General features: G+C 41.4%; 1 protein-coding gene across 1 annotated transcript in view; it reads right to left on the reverse strand.

The window, feature by feature from the left end:
- The window catches only part of LOC135197872 (uncharacterized), a 15,968-nt gene extending 6,813 nt beyond the window's left edge, over nucleotides 1-9,155 (reverse strand). The window contains 8 exon segments of the mRNA XM_064225071.1: nucleotides 1,847-2,026; nucleotides 2,641-2,728; nucleotides 6,116-6,291; nucleotides 6,709-6,864; nucleotides 7,617-7,818; nucleotides 8,216-8,345; nucleotides 8,425-8,623; nucleotides 9,037-9,155. Of these exon segments, the coding sequence (XP_064081141.1) occupies nucleotides 1,847-2,026; nucleotides 2,641-2,728; nucleotides 6,116-6,291; nucleotides 6,709-6,864; nucleotides 7,617-7,818; nucleotides 8,216-8,345; nucleotides 8,425-8,434 (942 nt within the window). The 5' untranslated portion in view covers nucleotides 8,435-8,623; nucleotides 9,037-9,155.
- Nucleotides 9,156-13,394: the final 4,239 nt, after the last annotated feature.

Below are 13,394 nucleotides of genomic sequence, written 5' to 3' on the forward strand. Positions count from 1 at the left end.
AGGGGTTGAAATGTTGGTTTTTATTACCGAGAGTTACGTGACGTCACAGGGGGTAGGAAAGGTGGAAAGGTAGTCAAGGGTTTGGGGTCAGGGTGTTTTTAAAGAATGGTGATTTTATTCCCAGAGAGTTACGTGACGTCACAGGGGGTAGGAAAGGTGGAGTCAATTTGGGGTCAGGGGTTGAAAGAATGGTTTTTATTCCCAGAGTTACGTTGACGTGACTCACAGGGTAGAATAGTGGAGTCAATTTGGGGTGAGGGGTGAAATGGTTGGGGTTTTTATTTCCCGAGTTTAAACGTGACGTTCAGGGGGTAGGAGGTTCCCGGAGTCAATTTGGCGGGGGTTGAAAGACGTTTTATTCCCAGAGTTACGTGAGTCACAGTGGGGGTAGGAAAGGTGGAGTCAATTGGGGTAGGGGTGGGGCCACGCGGGGGTGAAAGCTAATACGTACATTGAGCCTTGTAAGACAAATGGAGTTCATTTGGGGTCGTGCCACGCGAATAGGAGGGTTGAAAGGATGTTTTAATCCCTTATGTTATGTCACGTCAGGGGTAGAAGTGGAGTCGATGGGGTTAAGGCCACGTCTAATAATTTGAGCTCTGTACGTACATGCCAGCTTGTAGACCCCCCAAATGGAGTCAATTATGAGTCAGTACGTACATGAACTTATCATACATGGATCAATTATGAGTCATTGTAAGTACATGAGCTTATAATCAAATGGATCAATTTGGGGTCAGGGGTGGCCACGCCCCCCAGAATAGTGGAGTTAAAGGATGGTTTTTATTCCCTTATAGGTTAGGTGACTCACAGGGGTGAAAAGTGTCGATTTGGGGTTAGGGGAGGCGCCCCCCAATATGAGCTCAGTACTACATGAGCGGGTAAGAAAAGAAATGGAGTCAATTATGAGCTCATGTAGTACATGAACTATCATACACAGTCAATTATGAAGCTCATGTACGTCATGAGCTTATAATCAAAGGAGTCAATTTGGGGTCGGGGTGGCCACGCAGAATAGTGGAGGTTAAAGGATGGTTTTTTATTCCTTATATTATGTGACTCACGGGTAGAAATGGATCGATTTGGGGTTAGGGGAGGCCACCCCCCCTAATATGCTCTATACATGAGCTTGTACATGGATCAATTATGAGCTCATAAGTACATGAACTTATCATACATATGGAGTCAATTATGAGCTCATGTACGTACATGAGCTTATAATACAACTGGAGTCAATTTGGGGTCAGGGGTGGCCACGCCCCCCAGAACAGTGGAGTCTATATGGCGTCAGGTGGCCCACACCCCCCAGACAATTGTAGTCTATATGGGGTCAGGGTGGCCACACCCCTTTTGGGGGTTTTGGGGGTTTTGACCCCGCCCCTTTTTTAGGCCTCACGTACGTACATGAGCCAATCAGGAGGGGGGAGGCGGGGGTAGCCACGCCCCTTGGGGGGGGTGGGGGGTGGGGGGTGGGGGGCGGGGGGGGGGGGGCGGGGCTAGAAAAGTGGTCTATATGGGGTTCTTTTCCTCTACTAACATTTTAGTTGAGTAACTATCTAGGTAGGTCTTTAAGTCTAACCTTTTGATCCTGAAAATACGAAAAAACTTCAGGGAAAAACAATTTTTGCTCTGTAGATATAATCTGGCTAAGGGACCTGAGCAAACAGGTTACTATTAGGTGATTTAGGACTGCCGTTCTATCCCTATCTTCTGCTTCCATTTCATAACACACCGCAAGACTCTTCGGTGAATCAAAACCAATCTCCTGAAATCAGAAAATATCATTAGGGTCTATTAAATGAGCATTTTCGGAACTATTTAGAGAATGTTCAGAATTAATTCCCACATATACATTATGATCGATGACAGGAGCCATTTTGTCAACAGTCCGTGGATTAGGAATGACAACAGATAATTCATCTTCAGTCTTAATAAAGTTTGAATCTGGTCCAATAAGATAATTTGTTTTCATAAGAGACCTATAAGAAAAGGGGCGAGTAGTGCTGTCTGCTGGTTTTTTCTTTTCCTGAAACAAACAAAACTTAACAGGGTACTTTTCACATAACCTCTGGATTGCATTAAGCCTGTTAGTGGTAAATACACTAAGTCTCTGCATTTTTTTTCCATTTTGGACACACAAGAATCGAGCCATGAAGTGAGCATATTGAATCCGTATACAACAGTAATTCAGATATGTTAACTGGCTTCATACACACATCACCGGTAATCTCTGTGTAAGTCCATTAAGCTTTCAACACCAAACAAAACTGCATTAAGTTCCAATGACGGAATCGACTTATTCTTCAAATGTGTATTAACCATACGGTTTTTTGTTTTTAGCTTGTAGAAAACAACACCGATTTGTCTCAACATGACATATAAAAACTACAACACCATAAAGAGAACGACTGGCATCTGTAAATGCTATTAGTTTGTATTCACCGTCCCTAGGACCAACAAAACCTTGGCACTCTGATTAGGTGGGAGGAATTTGCCTGCCTACATATGTTTTTCCATTCACGAACCAGTCATTATTAAGAGGTTTGTCCCAATCAAGTTTCTTTACAACATTGGAGCCTGTGCCATGAATAAACCTACTTCTGTTCATGAGTGGCAAATTAAACCCAAAAAATATCGAACTGTGCAGCTATGGCGGTCAAAAACCTCACGTTTAGTACTGGCATCAGCATTAAGATTGATAGGCTTGGTGAAAATTTCATCACTTACCCTATTCCATGTCAAACCAAACAATTTATTCTCTTACTAGGCGTCTCAAATTTTCATATCTTTATCAATGCTACTTCTGCAAAGAATATCATTAGCTCTTATTAACTGCTGTACTGAAAACATTTTAAAGGACTCGAACACTTTGGGTAAAACCGAATAAGCCCACTGAAGGGTTATCAAGATTTTCACAAGAATAGGCTCCGTTGTCCATGTATGTTAATGAATAGATCAACCTCTACATTCTTTCCAGTTTGTCATCATCTTTATCAGAGTTGATAATCAATTATATAAAAAAGTGATATCATAAGGAGAAAAGGACTGCAACGTAAACCAAAACTTAGTCTGACATTGCGAAATGGAACCAGGGTATAGTCATCTTTCCTAACATTACGAAACCAGTAAAATAGAAGTTTTGCCTGATCGTTCTCCCTCAAAGTCACATATTGAATGCCTTTTTCAAATCAAATGTCAATAATTTCTTGTCGAACCGAAGATGAATGAAAGCGGACAACATTTTCTGGTTTCAGACTAGGGCCCGGGAACATACACTGGTTATGGGACAAATCCAGAGCTTTATTACGTTCATTTTCACTCAAATTCGAGAGATAAACTATCCTACATTTCGTTGTCTCACGTTGAGGCTTGAAAACAGCCATGTGGGGAATGAAGAATAATTTGGGGTGTTCTAATTTAAATTGTTCATTATTTACAGGTTCAATAATACCCTCGGCTAACTGATCTCTGAAAGTCTGATCCATCAATAGCAAATTCCCTTTATCTTTCCTGTGTTTCTTCAATGTAGACTTTAAAATTAATTTAGCTAACCTCTCATTCTTAGCGAGTAAATGAGATAGTTTACCATTCCACAACAAAGGAACCCTAATCCTGCCATCTGTTTCCCTGAAAAGATTCTTTAGCGTGAAGTCAATTAACTTCCTATTCAGATCAGTTGTCTGCTCATCACATTTCTAGGGCTGATCATAACTAAGATAATTACGGCATTCTGCCTCAAGTATATGGTTAGTGGCCTCTCTTAACTTTTCCTCTATGACCTTGCCTTTAGTGTTCAATACATAAAGTTACAACTAGTAGCAATATTTACCAAAATCAAGGTCTTTAATTTCATCACTAAATGAGGGACTAAAATCATCACAACCCAATAAAAAAGAATGTGTGCATATACGTACAGAAGAGTCCACAACTGGGAAAGATAACAATGGCTCACTGGAATCAGTGTTCATGCAATGGAAATTTACTGTCGCGAGTCTGCAAATAATCCACATTATTGATCAATCTGTCAAAGATTACCTGTTAGCATAATGCCATACAACGTATCAATATATACAGATGAGGCATTATTGCCAAATCCAACGTCTTTTCCCAACAAACAATGAGAGGAATCTGAACCTAACAAGACATCAATGTCACTAATTTCACTAGATTTTTGGTCTAAAAAGGGCATCAGCAAAGAAATAAACCTTTATCTTTAAAGGCTTTAATAACCTTCCCTAAACCAGGTAAGGACAACTTTATATTTATTGAAGGCACAACCATAGCAAACACCTCAACTACACCAGTGGTAAAAGTAATAGGCAACTGTACTATTCTAGTTTTATAGACCTTGGGCCCATTAAACCCATTAACTGTCGAGTCAACTTCATTGCATATAACTTTAAATTTACCAAAATTGGCTAGTCTCTCCGATACAAAAGTGCTTTGTGAACCGGTATCTTTGAGCCCTCTGAATAATCTCCCTTGACCTGAAACTTGGAAAGTAAAAGTTTGGAAGAGCAGATCTACTACTACAATTAGGTAGTATGCTACTCCACTGTTCGTCGCTGTTTTAACTGTAACAGAACTAGACTGCTCCTTTTTACTTTGGGTGGAGCTTGTCTTTATGCATAAAAAGGAGAAATGCCAACCGCCACAATGATAGACTTTTTGCGAAACCTGAACGAACATTTAGTAGTCGGGTGCATAAACTTCCACATTTTACACAGCCATTACACTCTGACAATTTAGATACTTTCGCCCTGTGCAGCTAGGGAAAAATTTGGACAATTTGGACATTAAAGTGATTAATTATTTTTATCCTTTGAATCTACCTTTTGCATAAGCAGCAGCTTTTAATGCATATTATGCAGTAAATATCGACTTTGTGAGCAGGAATTAAGAGGGACTGAGCAGTATTACCAAGAGGGAGAAGCCAATAACGCATAATATATTTCACGGTGTATCTCATTGAAGAATATATGTTTGTTGAATTTGTGTTGCATTATGTTTCGATATATCTGACTAAAATGTATATATAGGTCATACAAGCCGTAAATTGTGAAATGGGGAAGTTTTTCTTCGGCAATGTGACTGGCAGTAATGGCTTATGAGACCGAGAGTAGCGTAAAAAAGGCGTGGCTTGTGACGTCAAGGAACAGCTCCACGCGCTTGATTGGTCCTAATTTTTACCCCATCCCTAAACTCTTCCAGACTTGGGAAATATGCGTCCCGTATGATGGGCCACACGTTTTGGCGCGCAACGTAAAGTCAGCTGGATGACTGGAGGGGTGTAAAGTGACGGGCTTCATTAGCTCCATAAAGCGTCGCTCGTACATGTAGGCTGAACTAAAATGAAATAGTTTTTAATATATATATATATATATATATATATATATATATAGATATATATATAAATATATATATTGTGGTTTTGGGTCTTCCTTATTAAATATAGCTGAACTAAAAGGAAATTGTTATATATATATATATATATATATATATATATATATTTAAATTGTGGTTTTTTGGGTCTTTATCAAATTAATGAACAGCGAAGAATGTCCTGTTTTGGTACTACAAACTGGCATTACGGCGTCTCTACAGTTGCCATCATCACAGAATGTGTAATTCGCTAAAATGATTTTATTCTCGAAAAGAAATCTTGCCCGAATGTATAATTTTAAATTTTAAAAAAAGTCTGTTTTTGGATGAAAGCTTTTAGCTATAAACGCCACGAGGAAAAAAAATGAATTGGCACTGCCGATGCGAGAGCTATAGGCCTAATTGCTGTCAAGATCTACATAGATCTTTAGACTTTCATTGCTGTAATCAGTTAGCTAAGTTTTCCGTCCGACTCATTTGGAAGTCTCGGCCATTTGTAGGCCTTCCCAGAAGGAGTCTACGAAGGTCACCCTTTCGCTGAGAGTTCGAAATTCGCTGGAGGGCGACTGCTTGAAGCGTTGTAGAAGTCAACGGCGTCTGGGGGCATCGCTACCCTACAGGATTGAGACGTTTAATCACTCGCTTATACTACACGGTACTATAGATGTAGCACCTTCGAATATCTATAGCATAACTGCCAGCAAAAGTCATCAATAAGAAAAAGTTCTCATACTTGGCGTTCTTCGCTAGCAGCTGCGGGAGGTTCTCTGCCCTGGGCGGGTATTTGGGTATGGTCAAGAAAGCGGTTGGGTTTCCCCTGTAGGCCGTGCCCATGATGAAGGAGAACACCACACAAAAACCCACCAGAAGCCTCGCCGAATTCATCGTGGACGATTCGCTGATGAAGTTCTGACCAAGGAGAGTTCCAGTCATTTCCAGGATGATCCTTCCAGGAAGACCCTTGTTCTCGCGGGTATTTCCGATATTCAAAATTCACATTATGAAATGTCGAATGTTATACAAAACGAAAGACAACTGCAAGGAAATAATAAAAAAAAACTAATAATAATAAAAAGGTGTGATTTATCAGAAACACCAATGTAATAAAACAATGACAAGTCCAACTGGAATAACTGCTTAAAAATGACTGCAAAACCACGATACGCTTGCAATAAACGCAACCAATATGGAGTCATATAATCTATCGAACGCGGAATTTAATTAATATCTAGACTCACCACGATAAAAACGACGGGCATGATAATCATCATGACCAGGATCGAAGCCCAGATTTGACCCGTCAGCGGATTAACATGAGGGCTTTGCCAAGTGGCGGGGCTTCAGCTTAGGCTTGGTCATACTGAACGTCGGCGTGGCAGGCTCAATGGGGACTGTGAAATCGAATTCCTTCAAGAGGTGGGGCATGATGGCCAGCTTCATCGGGGACATGAAGGACACGCGTTGCTTCACCAGGAGAATGACCTACGAGAGAAGTTGTTGTTTAATCAGAGAATCAGTCAGTTAATCAATTTTGTCATCAATAGACAGAATCGTGAGAGTTGCTAATAATTTTTGCTGTTCGCTATGAGGATCAGAGCTCGGAAAAGGTATCTTAGTGAGTTAGTTTTTAATTAACTGCGATCTCTTACTGTTCTCTTTACTGACTGCAAACTACCAATCGGGAAATCATTAAAAAAAGAAGTTCAACTCCAGAAGACGTAACCCAGATAACCTTAAAATCGATTTCTACAAGATTTTTATGAAATAATATCACACAACTCGTGACGTCAGAAAAAAAATCAGTTTTCTAAAGGTTTTAAAACTGGATTTTGAAGCATATTCAAAAAAATATAAAAAATACAGCAATGATTTTTATTTAAGTGAACATATAACTGGGATTTGGCATTTAGCATATGAGTTCAGTATGATTTCGTTTATAAAAAGTAGGATGTTCAAAACAAGATTTATGTTGTTAAAATCACTTGGGGATAAATGCAAAATATTTTTTTTTACTTCAAAATATCTCCATTCCATTTTTTTATAATTGCTAATTTTATTTACGTAAATAGATCGTAATGCATATACAATATTATAAATTGTAACAACTGTAAATGTATATTTTCTCAATAAAAAAAATCAGAGCAAAGAGATGATAAACAAAAGGTAAAACAAAGTAAGAAACTGGAACAGATAAACCAAAGACAAAAGGTACCATACTAACGCCACTTAACTACCTCATCCCAGGATTTGGTGGGAATGAACATGATGGAGAAATTGAGAAACTGGTTCATGGTCTCGAGCATGATGTGGTCTCTCCCAGTGTAGTTGCTTGTGCTCCCGCTAGGTGCGCCACTGCTGGCGTCCACAGGCTCCTCTCGAGCCATAAAATATGGCATGAAGGGCCACACCGTCATGCCCACCTCTGCACCGAAGAAGCTGAGGGGAGAAAGAGTTCTAAAAATCACGGTTTCTTAATATTCTTTAGGATATAAGATAACTTTTCCACTGAAGCTTTGAGGAAATGAAGTTAAGCGTTCGTTGAGCCGCTAGAAAATTTAAGTAAAAGCAGATTCTCTCTCTCTCTCTCTCTCTCTCTCTCTCTCTCTCTCTCTCTGTTATCATCCCCACTGAATCACTGGCAACTTTTGCTTCAGTTAATGTAAATTACCCTCTAAACTAGTCTCTAATTACTTCAGGTATTTCTCAGGGTAGAGGAGGAAGTTCATCTCTCTCTCTCTCTCTCTCTCTCTCTCTCTCTCTCTCTCTCTCACTGAATAACTGGCAACGTTTGCTTCAATCAATGTAGTACCCAACTCAACTAGTCACTAATTACTTCAGGTATTTCTCAGAGTAAAGCTGGAAGTTCGAGACCGCCGTCAGACCGCCCTCCTGGGACCGGCTCCTACCCTGACCATCTGTCCTCGTCCACTCCTGCCGTATGGCAAGTAGCGTAGACGCCGCCCCTGGAAATGAATGAATCAGTTAGTCAATAAATTATCTGTATATTATATTATATTACGTTATATTTACATAATCACCCACCTTGAGCCATCAGCCTTATCGTTGAAGTTGAGAACCATGGCGTTGGTCATGGAGAACATCCAGCTGGATTCCAGGAAGTCCCTCAGATCGTGCAGGGGAAGCTTCGTCACGGCCAGGACCTTCGTCTCCCACAGCAGGAGCCGATCTCGGTCTACGCACCGGGAGAGCTCCGCCAGAAAGCGCGGGTCCTCCTCGCTGACTGTCAGAAGGGCGATGCATGGTGAGAGAAAGTCAAAATAAATCTTCGCTCTAGATTCTATATTCAAATTGGATTGCAATTCTGCTCCACCGAACCTACAATGTTGCCAACTGTAGGGTAAGTGCCCTACGCGTAGGGTAATCTGGGCAAAATCTTGAACAACGGGGCAATATTTTCAAGTGTAGGGTAATTGTAACAAGGTAGGTTTAGATCAATATACTTATTAGTATTCATGATATTGCATATGAACATAATCTAAAGATTCATTTATTATCATATCAGCAGAATGTTGGGTCATATTCAGTTATGTAGGATTATTTCTCGTCTCTTGTAGGGGGCGTAGGGTTAGAGGGGTTGGCGTCACTGCCGAACCATGGCAGTAAGAGGGAATGTTTTTGGGCTTCATTCCTTACCTGCTTCATGTGCCTGACGGCTTCGGCAAAACTATCTCTGGTTGAATTGGAGTAAGGGTCGTAAGGATCCAGCCCAAAAATAGCAGTGCCAGACCCACCAACGACAGAACCGGACAACTGCAAAATGAGAATAAATACAATCAAACAGGGCTCTTTTTCGCTTACTCGGGGAGTAAGCCTACAAACTAAACTATGTTGTTTTTGTTGTTCTTATTGGGGGGGGGTTTTGGGGTGAGGGTTTTTATGAAAGCCCCAAGGAAAAGCCTAAAAAGGTCTGAGAAGGTGTTTTACGTTGAGTAAAAGATACAGGAATTTTAGGATGGGATATTTATGATTTATTTATTAGAGTGAAATGTAAAAAAAAAGTAATATGCATGTTAAACAGTAAAGAAAAACTATTTCAAATAAAATGTAGCGTATTTATTTCAATTTCCGTTGGTGAAACAACGCTCTATTTGACCGTAGATGTTAGCACGCTCCCCGAGTAAGCTGGAGGTCGGATCACGCCTTGTTCTTATGCATTTACGAACGTCGTTCGTCTAATGCTACTTTTTCTTCCTCCTTCTAATTCTCTGTCGTTTCTATAAGTGAAGAATTCCTGAGAATACGTTTTTAGTATCTTTGTAGTTATATTATCGCCAACTACGGGAATATTTTCTAGTCGAATGAAAGTAATGAATAACTAAACTTACCGGTAACGCACAAATGAGCAGACTCAGTGGCGTGACTGGTATGGTCTTGGCCTACCACCACGGTAGCCGCGAGTTCGATTCTCGAGCATTCCACTGAAGGGTTAGAGATGTGTATTTCTGGTGATAGAAGAAGTTCGGAGGTCCCGTTGCTGAATAACCACTGGTTCCATTGCAACGTAAAAACACCATACAAACAAACAAACAAGATAGCGCGCCAATATATCGAGAGAAGACGCTTAATTCTATACTTTTGTTGTGAGATCAATAGGCATAAATTCTTGAATACCATCATGTTCAATTTTAAACATAATACTAAAAAAGACAGGAATAATGCTATAATAATGATCGTTGGATATATATATATTATATATATATATATATATATATATATATATATATATATATATATATATGCAGTCTGGATTAGTAAGAAAAACAAATACGCAAAAGAAGAAACGTGTGTTGGTTAAATGTAAACTAACTTATGACAGGTGACTGTTGATGAAATTTATTTAAAAAGAAAAAAATTCAAAATTAGAAAAATTTATTCCGCAGAAAGTACATTGATTTTGACTTCTGAATAGTAACTGTAAATATTGTATGTATATTTGATTTTGTGATGTTTTGTAACACACTACGTATTATGTAATGACTGTGATTTTTTTTCCTAATAAAAGGGAGAGAAAATTCTCACCTCCTCTTCAAGACAGGGGTTTGTCCGAAAACCATTTAAAATGGCGCAGATATCGGGAGTTGGTGTTGAGCCCAGAATGTGCGATATCGTGTCGCTCACATTCTGGTAATGGTAGTTTTCTTTTCCTTATACTAAAAAAATAAAAAAAATAAAAAATATAAAGAGCTTTAATTTTCAAGAAACTCTCTCTCTCTCTCTCTCTCTCTCTTACTCATATTCTACAATGTCTCTGGATAAGTAAAATGTATAGTCTCTTGCCCTCTAATGCCACTTGTATATATATCTACACACACACACCATATATATATATATATATATATATATATATATATATATATATTATGCACATATATATGCACACATATATACGTATTATCTATTAGTTATCTTACCTGTGTAGCGAAGTAGAAACGCAATACTTTTGTTTAGTTTAATTAGCATCACAGCCAGCTGAAGAATGAACTCTGACGATTTTTTCATTATCTGAATAATAATAATAATAATAATAATAATAATAATAATAATACTTTATTAAAAGTAATGGCTACTTCAGCAGCGTTACACTTGTAGAGATTCTTCTCTATTTTGCGAATAGCGGCTTTTTCAGTGCTACTTAAACAGGCTAGTAGAGCGCCTATAGAGGTCATGGTAAAATACAGGGTCAAAATAGGTGTATATATTTGAATTTTACAGATAAACTATGATACCATAGTCATCAAAGTCATTAACGATTTTCTCTCTCTCTCTCTCTCTCTCTCTCTCTCTCTCTCTTTTTCTTAAAGCGAGCTTTCGTCTGGAGCTGCCAGACATCCTCGGGCTGGGAAGCTGAGGGTGGACTGATCTTGGTGCGGTGTCCGTCCTCCTTATATCTGTGGTTGACAGCAGGGGGTCTGCCCCATGCTTGTCTCCTATTGGCTGGTGGCGGTGAGTCTTGTTTTCATTGGCTGCCTGAGCCAGGTCTCAAGCCACTTTCTTCGGGCCGATGGTTGCGTTGCAGCATATCCTGCAGCCGCCTGGACCTCCTAAGCGGCGCTGTAACATTGATGGGCGTTGCGCTACGCTGTGGGACGTCACGGCTACTTTGATTTCCATCGGCTGCAGGAGTACCTCGTTCGGGGGCGTTGTCATCCATAGAGTTGTCATGATCGGTGGTGTCATTGTTGGTGGCAGGTCTTCTCATACTCGTAGGGAGGAGAAATTCTTCCTGCGTCGTATTCAGAGTAGGTTTTATTTGCTGGATGAGTAGCGCCTCCAGCAGGCGCAAACCGACGGGCATCAGGGGCCTTCCCGATGATCTTCGTGTTCTTTATGATGACATCTCGGGAGATGGCCTCGTGATGTTTGGTGCGGGCGTGATTTCTTTATAGCCCCTCTTGGGCGTGGCACGAGAGTCTCTTCGACAGTCGCATGGTAGTCATACCTACGTAGGCGCCGCTGCATTCGCGGACTGGGCATGTATATTGGTACACTACAGGCGTCTGCTTCAGGGGTTCTCGTACCTGTGGAGAGGGGTTATTTTTCATAATAAGATCGCGCGTCCTCCGATTCTGGTAATATATGATTAGGTCGATATTCTTGGTGTCGTCAGTCGGGGATACATTATCGGAAATAATTTTCTTAATGGCGTCCTCTTCTTCACGGTAATGGGAACTCATGAAGGCTTTGTAGTACAGCTTGATATTATCCTGGGGCGGGGCTGCGGGCTCTCACTACCGTACCATTTCTCCAGGGCTGTGCGGACTTCCTTGCTGATTAATTTATTTGAGTACCCATTATTCACAAGTACTTGGGAGGCGCGGTCGAGTTCCTGGTGAGTGTCCTGCCAGGTTGAGCAGTGGGTGGGAGAGGGCCCTCCTGACGAAGGCCCCGACGGTGGTGCTTTTGAATCTGGCGGGGCACTCGCTGTCTCCGTTGAGGCAAAGTCCTAAATTGAAAACCAATTTAGGACTTTGCCTCAACGGAGACAGCGAGTGCCCCGCCAGATTCAAAAGCACCACCGTCGGGGCCTTCGTCAGGAGGGCCCTCTCCCACTGCTCAACCTGGCAGGACACTCACCAGGAACTCGACCGCGCCTCCCAAGTACTTGTGAATAATGGGTACTCAAATAAATTATCAGCAAGGAAGTCCGCACAGCCCTGGAGAAATGGTACGGTAGTGAGAGCCCGCAGCCCCGCCCCCAGGATAATATCAAGCTGTACTACAAAGCCTTCATGAGTTCCCATTACCGTGAAGAAGAGGACGCCATTAAGAAAATTATTTCCGATAATGTATCCCGACTGACGACACCAAGAATATCGACCTAATCATATATTACCAGAATCGGAGGACGCGCGATCTTATTATGAAAAATAACCCCTCTCCACAGGTACGAGAACCCCTGAAGCAGACGCATGTAGTGTACCAATATACATGCCCAGTCCGCGAATGCAGCGGCGCCTACGTAGGTATGACTACCATGCGACTGTCGAAGAGACTCTCGTGCCACGCCCAAGAGGGGGCTATAAAGAATCACGCCCGCACCAAACATCACGAGCCATCTCCCGAGATGTCATCATAAAGAACACGAAGATCATCGGGAAGGCCCCTGATGCCCGTCGGTTGCGCCTGCTGGAGGCGCTACTCATCCAGCAAATAAAACCTACTCTGAATACGACGCAGGAAGAATTTCTCCTCCCTACGAGTATGAGAAGACCTGCCACCAACAATGACACCACCGATCATGACAACTCTATGGATGACAACGCCCCCGAACGAGGTACTCCTGCAGCCGATGGAAATCAAAGTAGCCGTGACGTCCCACAGCGTAGCGCAACGCCCATCAATGTTACAGCGCCGCTTAGGAGGTCCAGGCGGCTGCAGGATATGCTGCAACGCAACCATCGGCCCGAAGAAAGTGGCTTGAGACCTGGCTCAGGCAGCCAATGAAAACAAGACTCACCGCCACCAGCCAATAGGAGACAAGCATGGGGCAG

The sequence above is a fragment of the Macrobrachium nipponense genome, chromosome 23, assembly GCF_015104395.2.
Source record: "Macrobrachium nipponense isolate FS-2020 chromosome 23, ASM1510439v2, whole genome shotgun sequence".
Classification (NCBI taxonomy): domain Eukaryota; kingdom Metazoa; phylum Arthropoda; class Malacostraca; order Decapoda; family Palaemonidae; genus Macrobrachium; species Macrobrachium nipponense.